At 44.1% G+C, this 20,836-nt stretch overlaps 1 protein-coding gene across 1 annotated transcript; it reads right to left on the bottom strand.

Annotated features, from left to right (window-relative positions):
* Positions 1 to 1,666: 1,666 nt before the first annotated feature.
* Positions 1,667 to 14,213, bottom strand: LOC120028717 (neutral amino acid transporter B(0)-like). Its single transcript, XM_038973939.1, has 8 exons — positions 13,519 to 14,213; positions 7,507 to 7,549; positions 6,991 to 7,059; positions 6,683 to 6,849; positions 6,154 to 6,387; positions 5,758 to 5,952; positions 5,387 to 5,521; positions 1,667 to 5,178 (listed from the first exon to the last, which is right to left on the bottom strand). Exons 1-8 carry the CDS (start codon positions 14,046 to 14,048, stop codon positions 4,947 to 4,949), a joined length of 1,605 nt encoding a protein of 534 aa, XP_038829867.1. The 5' UTR covers positions 14,049 to 14,213; the 3' UTR covers positions 1,667 to 4,946.
* Positions 14,214 to 20,836: the final 6,623 nt, after the last annotated feature.

Below are 20,836 nucleotides of genomic sequence, written 5' to 3'. Positions count from 1 at the left end.
ATGTCTAATAGGTGTTGTTGTGCTTGACCTGTCATTTTACAAGTGAGGAAAAAGGCTCAAAACTCACCAGCACATTAACCAGAATCTTGCTGTCAATGTGTCACTATTTCATGGACTGAAAAAATTTAAAATGATTTATAACGCCACTGTTATTTGTGTTTTGTCATTTGAGGTTTATGGATTTGATGAGACAGCTTTGTATACATTCCAGTTTTTCAGGATTCATTAAAAAAAAAAAAATTACCAGGAGGGCCTAAAGCTTTCTTTGGTTTTGACAAAAATAGCAGGGTTTAGTATGCAACTCCCCTGTCTCACCAGCAGGTGGCAGAAGAGCCTTGGACATTGAATGGGTAACTTGTGAATATTGCCGTGGTAAAGTCACTAGCTGCAAAATCCCCCTGACAAAATATATCCAACTAAATTGCATTTCTGAATCCTACATTGATAAGCTAAATCCAAATACAAGAACACCATAACACACTTCAGTGTACTCAATATACTTCCGTATTTTCCTTCCTTCCCTCGGGATGTAAAGTTGAACCGTTGGCTGAATTCAATTGGGAGGGGTGTAAAGTTACCACATTGCTAACAGAAGAACAGGTCTAATAGGAGACCCAGGAATGTCACTGTAGTAAGATTTACCCTAAATGTCCCCGGTTGTAAAACCTAATGCCAGCCATTCTTCCACTGACAGAAGGGGCCATATAGCACTGAACCTCATGATTATATGAAACCGCTCAGCGCCGGTTAGTGTGGGATCAATAAATTGGGCAGTTTCCCAACTTGTGTGTGTACTGTGTACCCCACCCAGGTGGGCGATGTAATATTATAATGTTGGTGACTGCATTGTGTGTGTGTTGGGAAAGTCTGAAGTTCCATTAGAATGAATAGAAGGACATTCTTTACAGGCCTCTACGTCAACACCTCATGGAGGCAGGACACAGTACCAGGTAGTCTGTGTAAGGTGTTCATTCATGGGCATCGCCATTAACTACTACCTGACAAACACGTCTGGTCTGGAGGGCCTAGTCACAATGTGTCATATACACTGAGTGTACAAAATGCCATAGACTGATTAGGTGAATACAGGTGAAAGCTATGATCCCTTATTGATATAACTTGTTCAAATCAATTTCAAATCAGTGAAGATGAAGCGGAGGAGACAGGTTACAGAAGGATTTTTAAGCCTCGAGACAAGAGACAATTGAGACATGGATTGTGTATGTGTGCCATTCTGAGTGTGAATAGCCTTTGCACGGGGTGTGATAAGTGTCCCAAAGGACATCCAGCCAACTGTGTGAAGCATTGGAGTCAACATGGGCCAGCATCCCTGGGGAATGCTGTCGACACCTTGTAGAGTCCATGCCCCGTGACGAATTGAGGCTTTTCTGAGGGTGAAAAGGGTTGCAACTCAATATTAGGAAGGTGTTCCTTACACATCACAAAAGTTGATGTATATACAGTGCATGTACACATCCATTACCATTAATTGTGGTCTTCTGTAGGTAGAGCATGGCGTTTCCAACATCATGGTAACGGGTTTGATTCCCGGGGCCACCCATACGTAAAATGTATGCACGTATGTCTAAGTCACATTGGATAAAAGTGCCTGCTAAATGACATACATTATAGTATTATATAATAATTAGAAACGTGAAACAAGATGTCAACAAGTGAATACTAATAAAAAGTATTTTATTTTTTAGAACTAACGGATTACATTCAGAGCCCACCCAGAGTAACACCGTGGTTCTCTACAGCTTTGATAAATATGTCGTCAAGTAACCATGGTGTCTGACCACACATATATATCTGTACACACGCTGACTCACACACACACAACGTGGTGACGTCACTCCGAAGACCTTGTGGAATGATAAGCATTTCTTTACAGCATTGCATAAAACATAAAAGACAGACAGCAGGGAGAAAAGGCTGCAGAACCAAAGGTGGCATCAAAGGTTCAAAAGTGGTTTTGCGAAGAAAAAAAATGTACATCTCAAAATAGGATGCTGCCCCTTTAAGACAACTGTTCCAAACGCGATATCAACCTGGCTGATACAGTAAACTGTATTTTTGCAGACTATCCACCGGTAGCCAGCATAATGCTAGTATGTCCACTATTGAAGGTTTACCTTTGTAAATCACTTTCCCTGAAATAAATAAACTCAGAGAGTAGATTGATAGTCGCTTCTTTTTCGCTCAGGAAAATGGTTTTCCAATGGTAGCCTGCGACAGAGCAGGTAAATGTTGAACTGGAACTCAAGTAACTGGCCAAGTAGATGCTGCTACTTTGAAAGTGTTAATCGTACTGGCGCAAATGCGGTCTCGCCACACGTTTTCAGGCGGCTCGTTGCATTCTTTTAGGGCAAGTCTTCATTGTCAGCCTTGGATAATGTCGGCTAAAACTGGATAATCCGAGAACTGATTCAAGCCCTACGATAGGGGGTGTATCATTTCAATACACGCGGTGAGGTTAGGAAACCAAATCTTCAGAGAAAAGGCGAGGAATTGTTCAAGCTAGAATCCTTAGTCGCTAAATACATTTTCGGACATATAAATTAATGATACAGTGTATCCATTGATTCTTGAAGAATATAATTTAGAAATGCTCATGAGTTTAGTTCAACCCCAATCTGAACCCAAAATAAAAGCTTTTTATACTCCAAACTAAGTATTTGTAGTCAAACACTGTACAGCCTCAAAACATAGTTAAAACTATCATTTTGATATCATGGATGGTCAGTCCTTGCATACTATTGCTTCGAATTTCTCCAGGTCCATCCCTCAGCTTTTTACCAAAACACAGGCAGTGACAGACACAGTATGGATTTCCTCTCAGCGGTATGGACTGACCCGATCAACGCTGGACGGATGGGTATCACAAATGAGCGAACCACAGGACACATTGTCTGAACTAACCGCAACAGAGAAAGACCTGAACAGAAGCAGTAGGTACATACGCACACAAACAAATAACCGTTGGACAAAAGAAGAAAAAAAATCTTTCGAGTATAAAAAGCTATTATCAACAAATGATTAAAACATCAAATAACTAGCAAAAATACACTTTAAAATAATTTAAATAAGTCTGCAAATAAAACATTTTTAAAAGCTGTGCTAATGGTTTCGGTAAGGGACATGCTTCACTTGACGAAGGGAAGCCGGTTTGGAGACAATTTAAAAACAGTAGAACTGACACAAAAAGAGGATCATGTCAGAGTACGTTCCTACTCAGCCACTGGCCTCGTCTGCTTTGGAGACCATTAAAAGCAATGAAATAAAACACAAATTGATAAAATGGCTTACAGCCAATAACAATTGCTTTAAAAATACACCTTTGTCATAGAGACTATTTGAATTTCATAATTTCTTCCCTCTATAAATTAATTTGCCTCAGACTTACCCCACTCATCTTCCCGCGCTTCTCCCGAAAGTCCTAAGCCCCAAAAAACATAGGACATGCAACATCCTGTTACTGCGACCCCTAGCCTAGTGAGGGCACACGGAGTGCAACACCCATAGAATTAGCAACTAGAACGGACGTGAACCTTCTTATCAAGGTCCAAAATTCAGCCATGTTGGTCAGGGAGTTGGTCAACTATGGTTTGCCAGCGCTGTGGTAAGACAGTGTAAAACAAAAATGATTGCTCTGCACTGTATGTGTCTATTAGCTATCTAGTTAGCCAGACAGTTTGAGGAATGATTCTAGAAATGTTTCAAATTAACTGCGAATATGCCAATATTCCATTTAAACAATGCAGTCAATCCACAGCCATACACTGGCTCAAATCAGTTGATGATAAGACCGTAAATGCAACGGGTTCTGATATTGTATCATATAATAGCACTTACAGCTTTCCAAGAAAACAAAATCTGAGACATTTATGGTCTGTTTACATATATTTTAGAGGCTATGTATACAGAAACTGTATAATATGTTAATAATTCAGGGTGACAGCATTTCTATAGCACAATTTCTGATACATCACATGCTTTACTTCTCCCCCCTGCCTGAGTAAAAGCAGGAAATACATCACCTATGCCTCTACTGTCATTAATTCCAATTAGACTGGTTTTGGATTTCTCCCTGACCAAGATGGCTGCCATTGTGTCCCATTATGGAACTGAGAGAGATTATGACATATCCTATTCAATTACTAGAGTGGGCCCTCTACGGCAACACCTCACACATTCTTGTAACATTGTAAAAAAGTTTGGACTGTGCAAAAACGAGAGATTGTAAGAACATGGGGGCCCTCTTGTGCTTGGCATAGACGCGAGCCCCGGAGTGACTAACTGAAATGACACAGTAACAGATTGGAAGCATTGACCAGAGCCACATTGGTGTGTGTGATTTTACAGCGAGCTCGTGTGAGAAAGGTCCTTTTTCCAGCAGTGGAACATCACTGAGGATTTAACTTCATTTGGTGCATCTTATGTAACGACATAGGAATCTTCATCATCTACTCTCACAGAGTGCAGTGAGATAATTAGTGTAGGCTACTTCATACACAGAAAAACCATACTGTACATGGGAATTGATATAGAATACAGGGAGATATTTACCTTTTCAAGTTTGCCTGCTGTTATAAATTTTGACAAAAAATATTTAAAAAGAGAGGAAGTCAAGGCCAGCTCTTCTGAACCAAAGCAGAAATAAAAAAAATGGGAGGCAAAGGATTCCAAACTAGAGTCCTTAAAAATAAAAAACTTTCACGTTAAAATCTGAACAGCCTCTGTTCACACTCTCCTCCCCCCCCCCCCCCACCTGGTTCTCTTAGTCTCTCTTAGAAAGAGAGAAGACACAAGCAGAAGAATTGTCTATGAATGGAAGTCAAAAAAGGTCCTCTCCCCTCCTTTCTGCATGGGGGGGGGGGTCACGTATGGAGAGGCTAGATTGAGGGGTCAAACGGAGGGTCATCGATGACACGGTAGTGAACCATCTACATGACGGACTCTTTCGCAGAGCCGCGAGCCGCCGCCTTCTCGTCGACCGCACCCCTGCTCTCCTTCTCCCCGATGAGGGGCGAGTGCTCCGGCACGGCGGGCGTGCCATCCTCCATCTTTACCTCGTTTAGCTCCTCCTCGGGCTTGGCAGAGCGGTCCACATACCACTGCAGCAGCCCGGCTCCGAAGGCGTCGCCCTCCACGTTCAGAACGGTGCAGGTACGGTCACTGGAAACAAGAGAAATTGTCCATTCTCGGTTAAACCAGTCAAACCCAGGTTTTCCACCATATCCATAACTACGTCATGTCAATGCTGTGTTAAGTGTGTGAAGCAGACACAAACGGTCATGGCTGTTATGACATGTATATGACAGCATTATAGAGGCCTTGATGATGGAGGAGCCGTTCCAATAGAACTGCAACATGAGGTACTCACACGAGCCAGTCGACGGCGAGGATGAGGGAGATGTCGTTGGTGGGCAGTCCCACTGCCTCCAGGATGATGGCCAGCGTCAGCACGCCCCCAGCGGGGATCCCTGCTGCTCCCACACTGGACGCCGTGGCTGTCACTCTGACAGAGGGGGGGTGGGACACGGGGAGAATTAGTCACTCAAGAGCACAGCGTTTCCTAAAACCTCGCCTAGCAAGTTTGACCCAAGCTTTATACAAGTCTGTTTTGTACGTGTGTGTGTGTGTGTATACTGTAGCTACTACATTTGAATTTGCTCCGCTTTACTCGACACAACTTCTCCTCTGAATCGGACTGGATTGAATCGAATCAAACTGACTAGAGAGAGCGGGACTCACAGGATGGTGAAGACTTGGATGAAGTTGAGCGGGATGTTGTTGAGCTGAGCGATGAAGACGGCCGCCACACACTGGAAGAGCGCTGCACCGTCCATGTTCACGGTGGCCCCGATGGGCAGGATGAAACGACTGATGTGCTTGGACACGCCGTTGTTCTCCTCCACGCACTTCATCATCAGGGGCAAGGTGGCAGAGCTGAGAGAGAGAGAGGGAGTGTGTGAGGGGCTAGCTGTAAATTAACTGGTAACATAGTTACATAGCATTGGAATAATTATATTTGAACTGCAGAGTAATGGAGTTGAGCGTTTTTTGCACGGTATAAGAGCAACACTGATATAAGAGTAATTAAGGCTTACCATCCTCTCTAGTACTGTCATCTAGTGACTACAACCGTACCTGGAGCTGGTCCCAAAGCTTGTGGCCAGAGCGGTGAAGATGCCCCACAGGAAGGTGTAGGGGTTCTTGCGGGTGATGATAAAGTAGATGCCCGGCAGGACCAGCAGGCCGTGGACGGCGTGGCCAACGATACAGCAGGCGATGTACTTGCCCAGGCTGGCAAACAGCGTGCCCACATCCTCCATCTCCACGATCTTCCCTGCTACCAAGAACATGATTCCAAGGGGGGCATACCTGGAGAGAGGGAGAGGAGGGTTACCATTGTGAATTTGTAAAGACGCAAATACAATAACAGTACGAAAATTATCATTTAAAAAAAATATGCATCAATATTACCACATGTGATGCTAGTACCAATACAACAGTGACGTTGGGCCTTTGAAAAACACAATTGAAATACCATATTATTCTAACAATTACGAGTTGACATGTGAAAGATAACAAACGCGGGGTGGCAAAACCCATATCACGCATGTATCCTCTCCCACATCTATTCCCGACAGTGCTGTTGGGGAAAGGACTCCCTTACCACATGATCCAGGACACCAGCACCATGGTGGCCTCGTTGAAGGAGTTGAAGAACTTGATGAGGATCTCTCCCTCCTCTCCCAGCTTCCTCAGGGCTACACCAAACACTATGGCAAACACCACCAGTCCTAGGATGTTCATACCGTCCTGGTCCGTGCCAACGGGAACCTAGATACACGCAATATCTCAGGTCAGCGTGAGCGATGCATTTTAGACGCGTTCAAACTGTCAACAGCCATAGGTATTAGAACGTCAAATGTGACATCCTATATAGATTTCCAACTCATTTTGGCATTTAAGTCTACTCGCCTTCTCAACTGTGATGTTGGGCAAGCCATTAGTGCCATTCTTGGTCACAAACTTGTAGCTGGTAGCGTACTGCAGACAGAGGAAAATATTTCATTAGTACACTGATGAAAGACATGTTCTGTTTAACTAATTATGTGGATTCCAAAAAAGCCTTAAAAAAGGAATAATCCACACACATCCATATTTGTTTAATTAGTCCACTGTTAATGCAGTCCCGACATGTTTCGCATGTCCGCCATCAAGTTGTCAAGATATAGGACTTTCAAAAAGCAAATTGTAACTTGCCACGTCATCATGATGATGCGTTTAGTGGTAAATTACAATTTGCTTTTTGAAAGTTCTAGATCTTGAAAACTTGATTGCGGACATGCAAAACATGTTGGGACTGTATCAACAGTGGACTAATGGGGGGGGGGGGGAATACCAAAAGATAGTTTGAGTGGATTATTCCTTTAAGTCTCGGTTTCGCTCAGCCTCGCTCGTTCTATTATACGTGTGGTACAAGAGGATACTCACAGACTGAAAGGCAGCAGACACCAAGTTGGAGGGGAAGATGTTTCTGGAAGACAGAACAAAAGACACATTCAGTACACTACACGGGAACAGTGACCCTAATGATGATCAGAAACCACAGCTAGAAACCAAAATGTCGGGGATTACAGGAAGTGAAGTATTCAGTCATTTCAGCGACGAGGGACACAGGTGCTAGTGCAGGTGTGTGACAGCCAGGGCTAAAATGTACTTTGTTTTCTGGTGAGTAACAGTATACATGCAGCCCTGTGCCCTTTAGTGTGCTACAAGAGGTAGAAGTTACCATGGGACATTCACCTACAGTCAGTTGAGTTTTCCCCCTTAAATGGTTACAGCTTGAATCCTTACTTGAAACCATAACTAAGCTTTCTTCGCACCTCTGTTTAATTAAAAAGCTATGGGATGGGGCTGAAGAAATGTATCCACTCAAATGCATACAGAGCTATGGATGCAAGAACTGACCCGTTTTAACCATGCTTTGATGCTATTCAGTGTTTGTTTACATTTGTTGTAAAATAAGCTTATATATTTTGAGTTCTGATGGTGTCCAACTAAACGCATGAGGAATTTATAAATTAAATTCTTCAATAATCAATGGGTGTGTGTGTGTGTGCATATAAATACATTTATCATTCCAAAAATGGAATTTGGGAAAGGTAAACTGATCCTAGGTCTGTGACTAAAAGTTAACAGCCCACGGGATACAACCACTAACTGACCTCCTTGTTCTAACTTCTAAGCGATCTTTCCAGGATTCCTTTATGCCAACTCGATGCCTATAACCTTGGGCACCAACATCTCACGAGGGAGCCAACCACGAGTGTTGTCATGTGGAAATAGCAGGGAGCATTTCAGTGTTTTAATCCTCCAACTGCCCCCAAAACTGTTGCTGCTGGGATTACAGGTCCAAACCAAGACCTGCCAAGAGGGGTGGGCAGATTACTGCTCTACAATACAGTACACACCTCAGTGGAGTTGCTGTACCACCCCTCAAAGCCACATATTGGTGAACATAGTGGGCAACTCTCCTCAGAGCACTAAGCCACCCCCACCCTTCCCTTTTAGTCAACCTCCATATGGATTTAGAGTAATGAGGGATTAACTTCTTTCATGTTTTTATCCTGTATCTCTTTCTGACCTGGACACAGGAAACAATGCATTGTGGGATTAAACAGTCGCACCATGTGACCGAGGATAGAATAACTCGAGATAGAAGTTGCCCTGTAACCACATTTCTAGGAAGGTGACCTGTATCAGTAACAAACCCTGTCAATTAAAAAAAAAAAAACTCAATTTCCATGCGTTGTTGCAGGACTTGGTCAAACAGGGAAAGGAAATGCACTCTCTAGAACCCTCTGTCGCTCTGGATGGGAGTGAATGTTCCGCGGTAACAGGAAGCAAAGATGTTAACGTGGCTGTCAGATTTCCCCTCGACGCCCCGAGCAGCACAACCGTCTGCCCGCCCAAAACTCACATCTCTGTTTAGATTTAGTGACCGGCTGACTCCACCTACCCCCTCCATTTCCCTATTTATACTTCCCGTTATGCCGTGTCATGACAACCCAATGCCACCACAGCCATTAGAGCTAAATTAACATAGCCACGGCTAGACGGAAGAACATTGGGTGATGGTTGGAATAGACAGACGGGAAAAAGAGAACAAACAGGGCTGCAGGTGTAGGCCTAATACACTCACCCTGACGCGTACAGACACACCCTAAAAACAAAACACAAAAAGCATTCAGTGTGGCAGCCGTATCTATGCCAAAGACCCAAGGAAGGCTTCTCTCGTTTCAGACATTGTGCATCTCCAGTCCTGACATTCTCTGCATTCTTATTTAGTAAGTCCCTGCCTTGTTCCTTCCCTACCCCAGTCCTACAGAGATCCCTAATTGACGCGCTCCCTCCTCTCAAAGCGAGACTCTGTCCATGAACACTAAACTACTGTGAATGTGCAACAGCACTCATTTAAAACATTAACCCAGCTCTGTCGGGGTCCACTTTTGGAATGCGATGAGCGCAGACGCCATCCGTCTTCATGTCATATTCCTGCAAAAGTTCTGCAGTTGACATTTTGCCATCAATGCTGTGTACACACTTGCGTAACAGCAAGTTGATACTGTATTTGCATATCGGTGTTTAGATTTACATTCCCGCAGGGTTCGAGTAATGAGCAAAGGGTCACAACGACACAGCGTGCCTGATCTTCTCGGTACACGTGGAGCACGGTGATGGGTGTGTCGTGTTTACACCCTGCTGGGTGGCGTAGACCTCAGCAATTCAGTGCTGTTGACATGTCGCTTTTATGGCCACCCGAGACCGCCTCTACCTCGTCAAACCGGATCTGCGACTGCGTGTGTAACGTGGCAACCATTACGGCGGCACCTTATTTGCATACCAGTGTGAAAACACACCCCATCCTGGCCCTCTCTAGACCTATAAGAACCCATGGGTCCCTCCTGGCTGTGCGTGGCTAACTGACGCAGATGGTAGACACCCTCTCAGTCACTCCTGAAATACTGCTCAGGGAGGTGAGCTAAATGCCACAGAGACAGAGAGAGAACGCATGTCACAGGTAGGAGGGGGGGGGGGGCGCAGGCCAGTGAGGATGGCTGATGCAACACGCCCGATACCTTACCTCCACCTTTCTTTGTTCGGAAGCGTTATAAAATGATCCCCATTCAAATCCCAATGAATAGTACTACTGCCCTTCTCTCTGGCTCTTAATGCCGTCTACACATGAACCGCTACGGTCCGTCGTCCTGTATGTTTGTCTCGGTGTTTAGCCTCAGGGTTAGACTAATAAGTACAACACCGCCTGCATAGGGGCACCTGTGAACGAAGCATTGAACTGACAAGTGGGAAAGCAAACGGATGAAAGCCAGATGGAGATAAGCAGCGGAGGCTGCTGAGGGGAGGACGGCTCATAATAACGGCTGGAACGGAGCAAATGGAATGGCATCAAAACACATGGAAACCATGTGTGATGTATTTGACACCATTGCACTAATATTGCTCTAGCTATTACCACAAGCCCGTCCTACCAGATTAAGGTGCCCCCAACCTCCTGTGGAGATAAGATAAGGTAAGCAAAGTACAACAGGAAGTGAAGGTGAGTGAGGCGTTATCTTACCCGGTCGGGAAATTCGATGCCTTGCTCCTCTAACCTCAGGACCGGTTTAAGCCGGTAAGTTATTGAGGTCATTTGTAACTATGAGAACCGGCCACAACTTTTTGTGATATTGTGTTAGTATGTACGCGAGAGAACGGAGGAGTGCGAGAGGAGGGAGTGAAAGACAGTGTGTGCGAGCGTGCATGCTTTAAAGGGCTCCTCGTTTCCCCTGTAGTGAACCGCTCCTCGGCCCGGCTCTGCTTGTTGCCAAAACGGGAACCCGACAGAGAGTGGTCACATATTATGCAAGAGCGAGTTATGTCATAATGACAACTATAGGTGAAGGAATTACAATCCAATTTATAGAAGGATTATAAATTAACAATATTCATTGCCCCAATACCCCCACCCGTGTAATCTGGCTTTAATCTGGCTTTTGTTTTCCTGGACTCGGACCTAGGGATCTGGACTAGATGGAGGCTGATCACAATGAATGTTGAGGTTTAGAGGTCACACACAATGCTGGACCAGGAGGAACAGAGCAACTGACTGAAAATAAAAAGGGAAAAAAAGAGCGTGTCATTTATAAACGATTTAAAGGTTGAGTATGAGGCTGTGTTTTTGGCTGCTTCCATCTGCCAGGGCAAAATAGTAAATCTGCTTTGCAAGCGAATTGTTTTACAAGAAATTGCTTGTGGAAACTGGCATCAACCCATACTAGGCTACATCAAGGTGTCTGGCTGCATGGTTTTAATTTAGAGACACTACACATGCTTCTCTTTATGAACCCAAAGCAACAGACATAGGCCTAATTAAGGTTGCGTGAAGAATGGGCCTCCAAATGGATGCAAATAGCCTGAGAGTGGCTCTTTTTAAATGGTGAAAAGCCAAGAGAGCTTTTCTGTAGATTGAGCGTGGTCTAGTCACGTTTCTAATCCTACTGAAAACACAGGGTCCTTTAAATTCAGTTCAAGCTCGGGAGAATAGGCCATTCTTTATTATCCCATTGTTGCATAACATGTGATCGGCTAAATGATTGGCAAGATGTTTAGGTTTTAAAACGCCTAACTAATCTAGCTTAATGACCTGATCTAGGACAGAGGGGGGGGGGGGGGGGGGGGGTGTGGTCACATGGTTTGTTAGCTTCTTGTGGCAGCATGACTCCCCCCGCCTCACCTATGATGCGTCTGTGGCGCTGGCATTTGTGACAGGTGCACGAATTGCGTTGACAGTTGAGTATTTCCTGTCAACAGTCACCCGTCAGGGGTAACTATGTAAACGCAACCTAATGCTTTGGAACATCAGCGTATTAAGATGGGTTAAAACAACCAAGGTCCAGTAAATAGTTTGTTATTAGGATATCAGTTCTGTCGTAGTAAGGGCTCAATGCAGAATGCCACGGACTTTGCCACATTCCTAGTATATTTTGAGTATGTGCCAACGTGAGGCTTTGGTGACCAACTGTTCACCACTTCCTTTCTAAATCAAACGATGTGGTGAGGTTTCATTGAGAGTGTGTGTAGGAGGATGATCAGTGTACAGTAATAATGTACAGTATGTGAGGCACAAAATATGAGTGGGAAGACACACAATCCTCCACTCATGGCTGTTTTCTCCAGAAGATATTATTTTCTCCCGGCCAGGCAAAAGGACTGCTCATTGCATTGTGCTCCAGAGCCTTTTAGGGCACCAAAGCAGTAGAAGTGTACATTGTAATAAAACTAGACTACACAACCATAATAATGCTAATCATTTTGCCCACTGATTCTGTTTGAACTTCCATTACGGTTCATTGACTGGCAAGACAGATAATGTAGAACAGTATTTCTTAGTGTGTCACCCCCAGGAATGGAAAAACGTATTCTGAGCATAGGTTTTTTTCTTGGCGCACATAATTTCGTTGGATGATGCTGTCTCAGAGACCTCTTAAAAAAATTAAAAAAAGAAGCATGACAACGTGTGGTAAACCAAGAAAGAACGGAATGTCCAAGAGATCTATCCTCATCTGTGCCCAAAAACACATGGCTGGAACGAATTGTAATGTCCATGTTTGGAAATACAAGTGGTTGTCCCGGAAAGAAAGGGGACAGCCCAAAACCTACTCAGAAGTACCGCCCACGCCTACTACGACGCACGACAATGTTTCCTACACGTGTGTTGGTGAAAACATGAAGCTAAACTAAGCACATGCACGTGTTACATAATATCGCGCATGTAGGCTAAACAAGTTGTAATTTTCTGACGATAGAGGGTTGGAATGACAATAGGGGACTTGACAGACTTGACTGACTGGTCAAGACACGCCATCAGTCGTTAGACACTGAACACACATGGCGGATTAACCTGCTGCATCTTGAGCTGATGCAACTACTGCCCTACGTTACAGCACGAGGTGGCACTGTGTGTGGGTTTTGACAGAGGCGTATGACTTTATTTTCTGGGCGCACGACAAACGGAACCCCAGCCGGTTGGGGAAACTGTGGTTTTAATGAACCTGGATGGCGCGCATGTCGCAAACAGTCCCAGAAAGAAGGACTGACAGTCCCCTCTTTCAAATGTCAAGAGACCTTATTTGTACTGACCCAGCACGAGAACACTAACAATTTTAAGACAAACTTGTAGTCAGACTGCTTTGCTCGGTTTTCTAATTCATATGCGGAAATGTATGCCTAATTTGGGGGAATAAAGCAACATCCAAAAGAACCTCACTCAAATTCAAACAGTGGGCTCATTAGCTTGCTGCTGGCTGAGGGGTCTGCCACGTGTGATCATTTAGTCATTGTGACAAATAAGGACGACCCCCAAATGGCTGTCACATCAGCCTCGCTGTCCCTTTTGCTTAGCCTAAATCACCACCCTGCCACTGCCAAACATTTGAATCTCACCTGATCAGGTCCAAGAATGAGTCCACCACTTCTTTGGTCGGGGGCAGCTTGCCGTCATCCAACAAACTCGGCTTGGAGCCGGTGTTTGATCCGGGGGAGATGATGAACGCCATGATCACCCCGATTGCTGACGCAATTAAGGTGGTGACCAAAAAGAAGAGCATGGCCCAGCCGCCTAGCTTACCCAGGGCTTTGGGGTCGATGCTGGCCGCCCCGGACACCAGGCTGCACACGACCAGGGGGATTATGATCATTTTCAGCAGCCTGATGAGCAGTTCGCCAGGGAAACCCACGTAGAGGATCTGTGTCCTGCTCAGCTCCATGTGGCGCACGCCAAGTCCGATGAACACCCCGATGATCACCCCGGCCACGGTGAGAATCACCAGAAAGTTGGCCATGACTAACCTCTTGATTTTCTCCGTTGTTGTCTCTTTGGAACACTTCTTGTGGCCGAATCCGTTGGCTACCAGCTCATCTTGATGCGCCTCTCCGTTGGATGCCTTCCACTCCATGTTTATCTTTTCTGCCATTGTGCGTACCTTAAAACCTAAACAAAATAATTATATGGAGAGAGAAAATGATAGTCAACGTTTGTTTGACTATAGAATCTGTTAGTGTAGCTGTTGGAGTTAGTAATGAGCTTGTATTGTAGCGAAATGACTCCGGTGAGTTGCTGTGCCTCTCAGCCCGCAATTTATAACCCAACCAGCGCCCGGAAAATGCCGGGTAGCGTCAAGTAGAGGGCGGGCTCATGCAGGTTGGTGACGTCCCCAACCCATTCCTATTCAAACAACCTTTCTAGGCCATCTGTCCTAATACCAAAATAATTCTAAAATCAAATAGAACATTCTAAAATCAAATAGAAAGGGAGCAATATCATCTTTCATTTTCGAAACCATAACTGCACAATTAACATAATTCAAATGGACAAATAAGTAAACACACAATGAGCAATTCAATCATGCATATTTTTCCTATGATTAATAAATATGTTTCAATGACGAATGAAATTACATTTTAGCAATTAGAAGTACATCCTGAACCTCGATCAGTGTTTCTCAATCCTTCATTGTAACCTACCACTGCCCTAGATGACACGTTAGAGGTGGATTGCATCAGCATCCGTGATTCAACCTCTCTCGTTCACTCTCAGAAAAAAAAGTTCCGGTAAGGGTATAGAATTGTTCCCAGGTGTACAGAAATATCAAAATACACATCATGTAAATTTCAAGGTACACATATAATCTCACATGGTACTGTGTGGTACCTTTTAGGGTACATGTGCAGATAATCTAGTATAATGGTACAATGTACCCAATATTTGTAATATATAGAAGGTACAATCATCCACACTCAAAAAAACTGCCCATCATTAAAAAAAAATTCCCAGCATACTCTATTGCCAGTTGATTTTTTAGAATTGTTTGTTTCAATGTGTGTGTTTTTGCATGCACATAGATTGATTGATTTTATGCTACACAAAGATAAATAACATACATTTTTCAAAACTAATCCAATCCAATTTACTGAGATGGTTGTTCCAGTTAAGATGGTTTTGTTAGTCTTATTTATCAATGTATCTGACCTTGACAGTCATTCTAAAAGCAGGTTGCAGGTTATAAAAAATATATATAAAATTGGATATCCTAACTCTGGCTGGGAATTACATATCACTTTGCAAGCCAGCATAATGTGACCTGCCCAATGTGCCTGCAAACCAGGAGATTCAGACCACTGTGTTAGGGTAAATCTAGGCTGTCAAAGTATGTCCTTATGATATGTGTAATGTATTGTCATAAAGAGTATAATTTCAATGATAAAAGATTCTCTTAGACACTCACTTGGTGAAGGCTACAGAACTGAAAGCCATAGGCCGTGTTCGAGAGGATCAAAACCGCAATGTATCATAGGTGCCTTGTGACGGACAGACAATTGATCTACAAATAATGAGTCATTACTTATGATACAAGGTGATTTGTAGATCAGTTAGTCGGCACTCGCCTGCAGTCGTTTTGATGCTCTTGATGCTCTTCATCCAATGGCATTGAGGAATACACCACCTCAGTCATCGGCATCATCAATAAGTACATCGATTGACGTCGTCCCCACAGTGACTGTACGTACATATCCCATCCAGAAGCCATGGATTACAGGAAACATCCGCATCGAGCTAAAGGCTAGAGCTGCCGCTTTCAAGGAGCGGGAGACTAATCCGGACGCTTATAAGAAATCCCGCTATGCCCTCAGACTAACCATCAAACAAGCAAAGCGTCAATACAGAATTAAGATTGAATCCTACTACACCGGCTCTGACGCTCGTCGGATGTGGCAGGGCTTGAAAACTATTACGGACTACAAAGGGAAACCCAGACGCAAGCTGCACAGTGACGCGAGCCTACCAGACGCGCTAAATGCCTTTTATGCTCGCTTCGAGGCAAGCAACACAGAAGCATACACGAGAGCACCAGCTGTTCTGGATGACTGTGTGATAACGCTCTCGATAGCCGATGTGAACAAAACCTTTAAACAGGTCAACATTCACAAACCCACTGGGCCAGACGGATTACCAGGACATGTACTCAAAGCATGCGCGGACCAACTGTCAAGTGTCTTCACTGACATTTTCAACCTCTCCCTGACCGAGTCTGTAATACCTACATGTTTCAAGCAGACCACCATAGTCCCTCTGCCCAAGGAAGCGAAGGTAACCTGCCTAAATGATTACGGTAGCCATGAAGTGCTTTGAAAGGCTGGTCATGGCACACATCAACAGCATCCTCCCAGACACCCTAGACCCATTCCAATTCGCATACTGCTCCGACAGATCCACAGATGACGCAATGTCAATCGCACTCCACACCGCCCTTTCTTTCCTGGACAAAAGGAACACCTATGTGAGAATGCTGTTCATCGACTACAGCTCAGTGTTCAACACCATAGTGCCCACAAAGCTCGTCACTAAGCTAATGACTCTGGGACTAAACACCTCCCTCTGCAACTGGATCCTGGACTTCCTGGCGGGCCGCCCCCAGGTGGTAAGATTAGGCAACAACACGTTCGCCACGCTGATCCTTAATACTGGGGCCCCTCAGGGGTGTGTACTTAGTCCCCTCCTGTATTCTCTGTTCACCCACGACTGCGTGGCTAAACACGACTCCAACACCATCATTAAGTTTGCTGACGACACAACAGTGGTAGGCCTGATCACCGTCAACGATGAGACGGCCTATAGGGAGGAGGTTAGAGAACTGGCAGTGTGGTGCCAGGACAACAACCTCTCCCTCAATGTGAGCAAGACAAAGGAGCTAATCTTGGACTAACAACGACGGGGCTGTAGTGGAGCGGGTCGAGAGTTTCATGTTCCTTGGTGTCCACATCACCAACAAACTATCATGGTCCAAACATACCAAGACAGTCGTGAAGAGGGCACAACAAAACCTTTTCCCCATCAGGAGACTGAAAAGATTTGGCATGGGTCCCCAGATCCTCAAAAGGTTCTACAGCTGCACCATCGAGAGCATCCTGGCCGGTTGCATCACCACCTGGTATGGCAACTGCTCGGCATCTGACCGTAAGGCGCTACAGAGGGTAGTGCGAACGGCCCAGTACCTCGACTGGGGCAAAGCTTCCTGCCATCCAGGACCTATATAATAGGCGGTGTCAGAGGAAAGCCAAGAAAATTGTCAGAGACTCCAGTCACCCAAGTTATAGACTGTTTTCTCTGCTACCCCACGGAAAGCGGGACCGGAGCGCCAAGTGTAGGACCAAATGGCTCCTCAACAGCTTCTACCCCCAAGCCATTAGACTGTTGAACAATTCATAAAAATCCGGACAATTTACATTGACATATCTCCCCTCTTGTCCACTGCTGCTACTCGCTGTTTGTTTGTTCCCTATGTATAGTCACTTCGCCAGCACCTTTTTGTTTTTTATTTTTTTCACCTTTATTTAACCAACAAGTTCTCATTTACAATATTACTGCACGGTTGGAACTAGAAGCCCAATCATTTCGCTATACTCGCATTAACATCTGCTAACCATGTGTATGTGACCAATAACATTTGATTTGATTGGAGTTTACTTCATTGGCCTGCACAGGCCCCAGACCTCAACCCAATAGAGCATCTTTGGAATGAGATGGAACGGGCTGTTAGCAGCATGAATGTACCGCCGTCCAATCTGCAGCAACTGCAATGCCATCGCGTCAGTATGGACCAACATCCCTGTGAAATGTTTCTAACAACTTGTAGAACACGCAAAGAATTCAGGCTGTTCTGGAGGTGACTCGGTTCTAAATGGGTGTACCTAATAAACTGGCTGGTGAGTCTATGTGATCATATACAAATGTAAGACTATAGTTTGTTAACAAAAAATGTGTGGAGTGGTTGAAAAATGAGTTTTAATGACTCCAACCTAAGTGTATGTAAACTTCTGACTTCAACTGTACATTAACACAAAAAAGACACAGGGAGGAGCGCTGGAGGAGCCTAATGGTTGAAAGTGAACCATGGCCCGATAACATTCTGCCTTGCTGCCATTCCTCTGCTGTCAGCTAAACTAACTAGTAATATTAGTGAGCCCTAACCCTATAGACAGACCTAATTGTGTGTGCATAAAGGAGACATAAAATGACCAGAGATAAGATGGCTGTTGAGGAGTCAATGGCAGACCAGCTAGAACTGGATATGATGTGACAGAGCTTATTGTTTATTTGCTTTTCCACACATACAGTATTGAACCAAAATGGTGTGTTGATATATTTTAATAATAATAATAATACATTTAAGTTGTATAGCGCTTTTCATTACAGTTATCTCAAAGCTTTACTGGGAGGAAAAATAAAACGTGTATATATAATAAAAACAAAATACATTTAGAATCAAGGAAGGTACAATAGCAATAGTGGGATAAGTGCTAAATACGTTTTAGACTGAGACTAGGACTATGAAAAAAGACCATCTGTAGAGGTGGGTTTTAACCCCCTCTTAGTAACATAATAAGAAACTCCCCATCAAAATCCGTCAGTATAAACTAGAGATATCAGTAAATCCACCTCATCCACATTGGCGGTGAAAGGTAGCAGAGCTAGAGCGGTGTTTGTCAGACCGTCCCGAAAATCGTTCTTCTCGCGGAAACGTCTGTAGCGTCCAATCCGTTTGGCCTACCAACTATTATGACCACTCTATGGTCATAATAGGGGAGACTCTCACGAACACGATGGTGTTCTCCGTTTTTGTTCTATGACCCTCACAAGTGTCAGGGGACTCGTCTGAAGTCGGTACCGTCGATGTGCCAACTTGTGTTTTGTAGCATCCGAACTGTTTGGGCTACAAACTAATGTGAAGCCCACTGTGGAAAGGGAAGATTCTCACAAACACTATGGTGTTCTCCGTTTTGCTCTATGTCCCCCACAAGTGTCATGGGATTCGTCTAGAGTACCGGATTGGGGATACATTTTAAAAAATCTCTCTCTCTCTCTCTCTCTCTCTCTCTCTCTCTCTCTCTCTCTCTCTCTCTCTCTCTCTCTCTCTCTCTCTCTCTCTCTCTATATATATATATATATATATATTTCCTGAGCTTTCTTATATCTCCTAGATATAGGACAGACAGTCTTTTTTCCCATTTCTGAACCTGTTATTCAATGTGTTTCTATGGGCTTTAGTAGTAAAGGCCAACATCAATATTTAATCAAATAATTTTTTTTAGGGGTCCTACAATTCAAAATCAAATAGCTAAATGATCCATGGTATGACCATCATAAAACATTTCCAAATGTCAGCTTAGAACCCCCCTCCCCTCAATGGCTCAGACTCTTATAAGGCCCATTTTAAAAGTTCTGAGTGATGGAGCAGCTCTCAGGCGGTCAGGGAGAGCATTCCATAGGTGAGGAGCAAGGGAGCAGCAGGCTCGGTCCCCCATAGTTCGGAGACGTGTCTTGGGGATTTGAAGCAGTAGGGAATGGCTGGAGTGGAGAATGCGAGGTAAAGATAAAGTTCAGTACATCATCAAAGTGATATGATTCCAAAACAGGGTAGATTTGATGGAGACAAATCACATATTGAACCATTGACTCTGTGAGTCACCATATTCTCTACCTACATTCAATGAAAATGTGGGGCAGAATATAACCAATCACAGGCCTTCAAACAGAGCACCTCCCTGAACATTCCATCTGTGCTATCCTTGAAATGTTATTGTGTGCTCTCCCTCCCTCATCTCTGTTACAGAGAGCGAGAGAGAGAAGGACCTGACATGACACCGGACCTGATCTCCCCAAGCCATGTTTTTGGATTCGTATAAAAAGAAACAGAATCTCAACGGCGCCTCGTCTCTGATAGTAGGCAGTCTTTGTCGGGGAGCCAGTATCCTCCATGTTGGCTTAGACTGAGAAAATAATCAGAGTCCTCTTTGAACCCACCTCTCAAGGATGCACATTGGTGGGAAAGGCACCTTTTAACAGTTAGAAATGTAAATTCAGCCAGGAGATACAGTTGAAGTCGGAAGTTTACATATACTTAGGTTGGAGTCATTAAAACTCGTTTTTCAACCACTCCACACATTTCTTGTTAACAAACTCCACACATACTTTGTGCATGACACAAGTAATTTTTCCAACAATTGTTTACAGACAGATTATTTCACTTATAATTCACTGTATCACAATTCCAGTGGGTCAGAATTTTACATACACTAAGTTGACTGTGCCTTTAAACAGCTTGGAAAATTCCAGAAAATGATGTCATGGCTTTAGAAGCTTCTGATCGGCTAATAAACATAATTTGAGTCAATTGGAGGTGTACCTGTGGATGTATTTCAAGGCCATACCTTCAAACTCAGTGCCTCTTTGCTTGACATCATGGGAAAATCAAAAGAAATCAGTCAAGACCTCAGAAAACAAATTGTAGACCTCCACAAGTCTAGTTCCTCGTTGGGAGCAATTTCCAAACGTCTGAAGGTACCTCGTTCATCTGCACAAACAATAGTACGCAAGTATAAACACCATGGGACCACGCAGCCATCATACCGCTCAGGAAGGAGATGCGTTCTGTCTCCTAGAGATGAACGTACTTTGGTGCAAAAAGTGCAAATCAATCCCAGAACAACAGCAAAGGACCTTGTGAAGATGCTGGAGGAAACAGGTACAAAATAATCTATATCCACAGTAAAACGAGTCCTATTACGACATAACCTGAAAGGCCACTCAGCAAGGAAGAAGCCACTGCTCCAAAACCACCATAAAAAAAGCCAAACAATGGTTTGCAACTGCACATGGGGACAACGATCGTACTTTTAGGAGAAATATCCTCTGGTCTGATGA

The sequence above is a fragment of the Salvelinus namaycush genome, chromosome 34 (genome assembly GCF_016432855.1).
Source record: "Salvelinus namaycush isolate Seneca chromosome 34, SaNama_1.0, whole genome shotgun sequence".
In the NCBI taxonomy this organism is placed as follows: domain Eukaryota; kingdom Metazoa; phylum Chordata; class Actinopteri; order Salmoniformes; family Salmonidae; genus Salvelinus; species Salvelinus namaycush.
This window is presented reverse-complemented; position numbering and strand designations above follow the sequence as displayed.

Coding starts and splice junctions, on each gene's coding strand:
- LOC120028717 (XM_038973939.1), bottom strand. CDS start 14,048: ATGGCAGAAAAGATAAACATGGAGTGGAAGGCATCCAACGGAGAGGCG. Junction 7,550..13,518: donor TCATTCTTGGACCTGATCAG/GTGAGATTCAAA, acceptor TCTGTCTTCCAG/AAACATCTTCCCCTCCAACT. Junction 6,850..6,990: donor CCAACATCACAGTTGAGAAG/GCGAGTAGACTT, acceptor GCGTGTATCTAG/GTTCCCGTTGGCACGGACCA.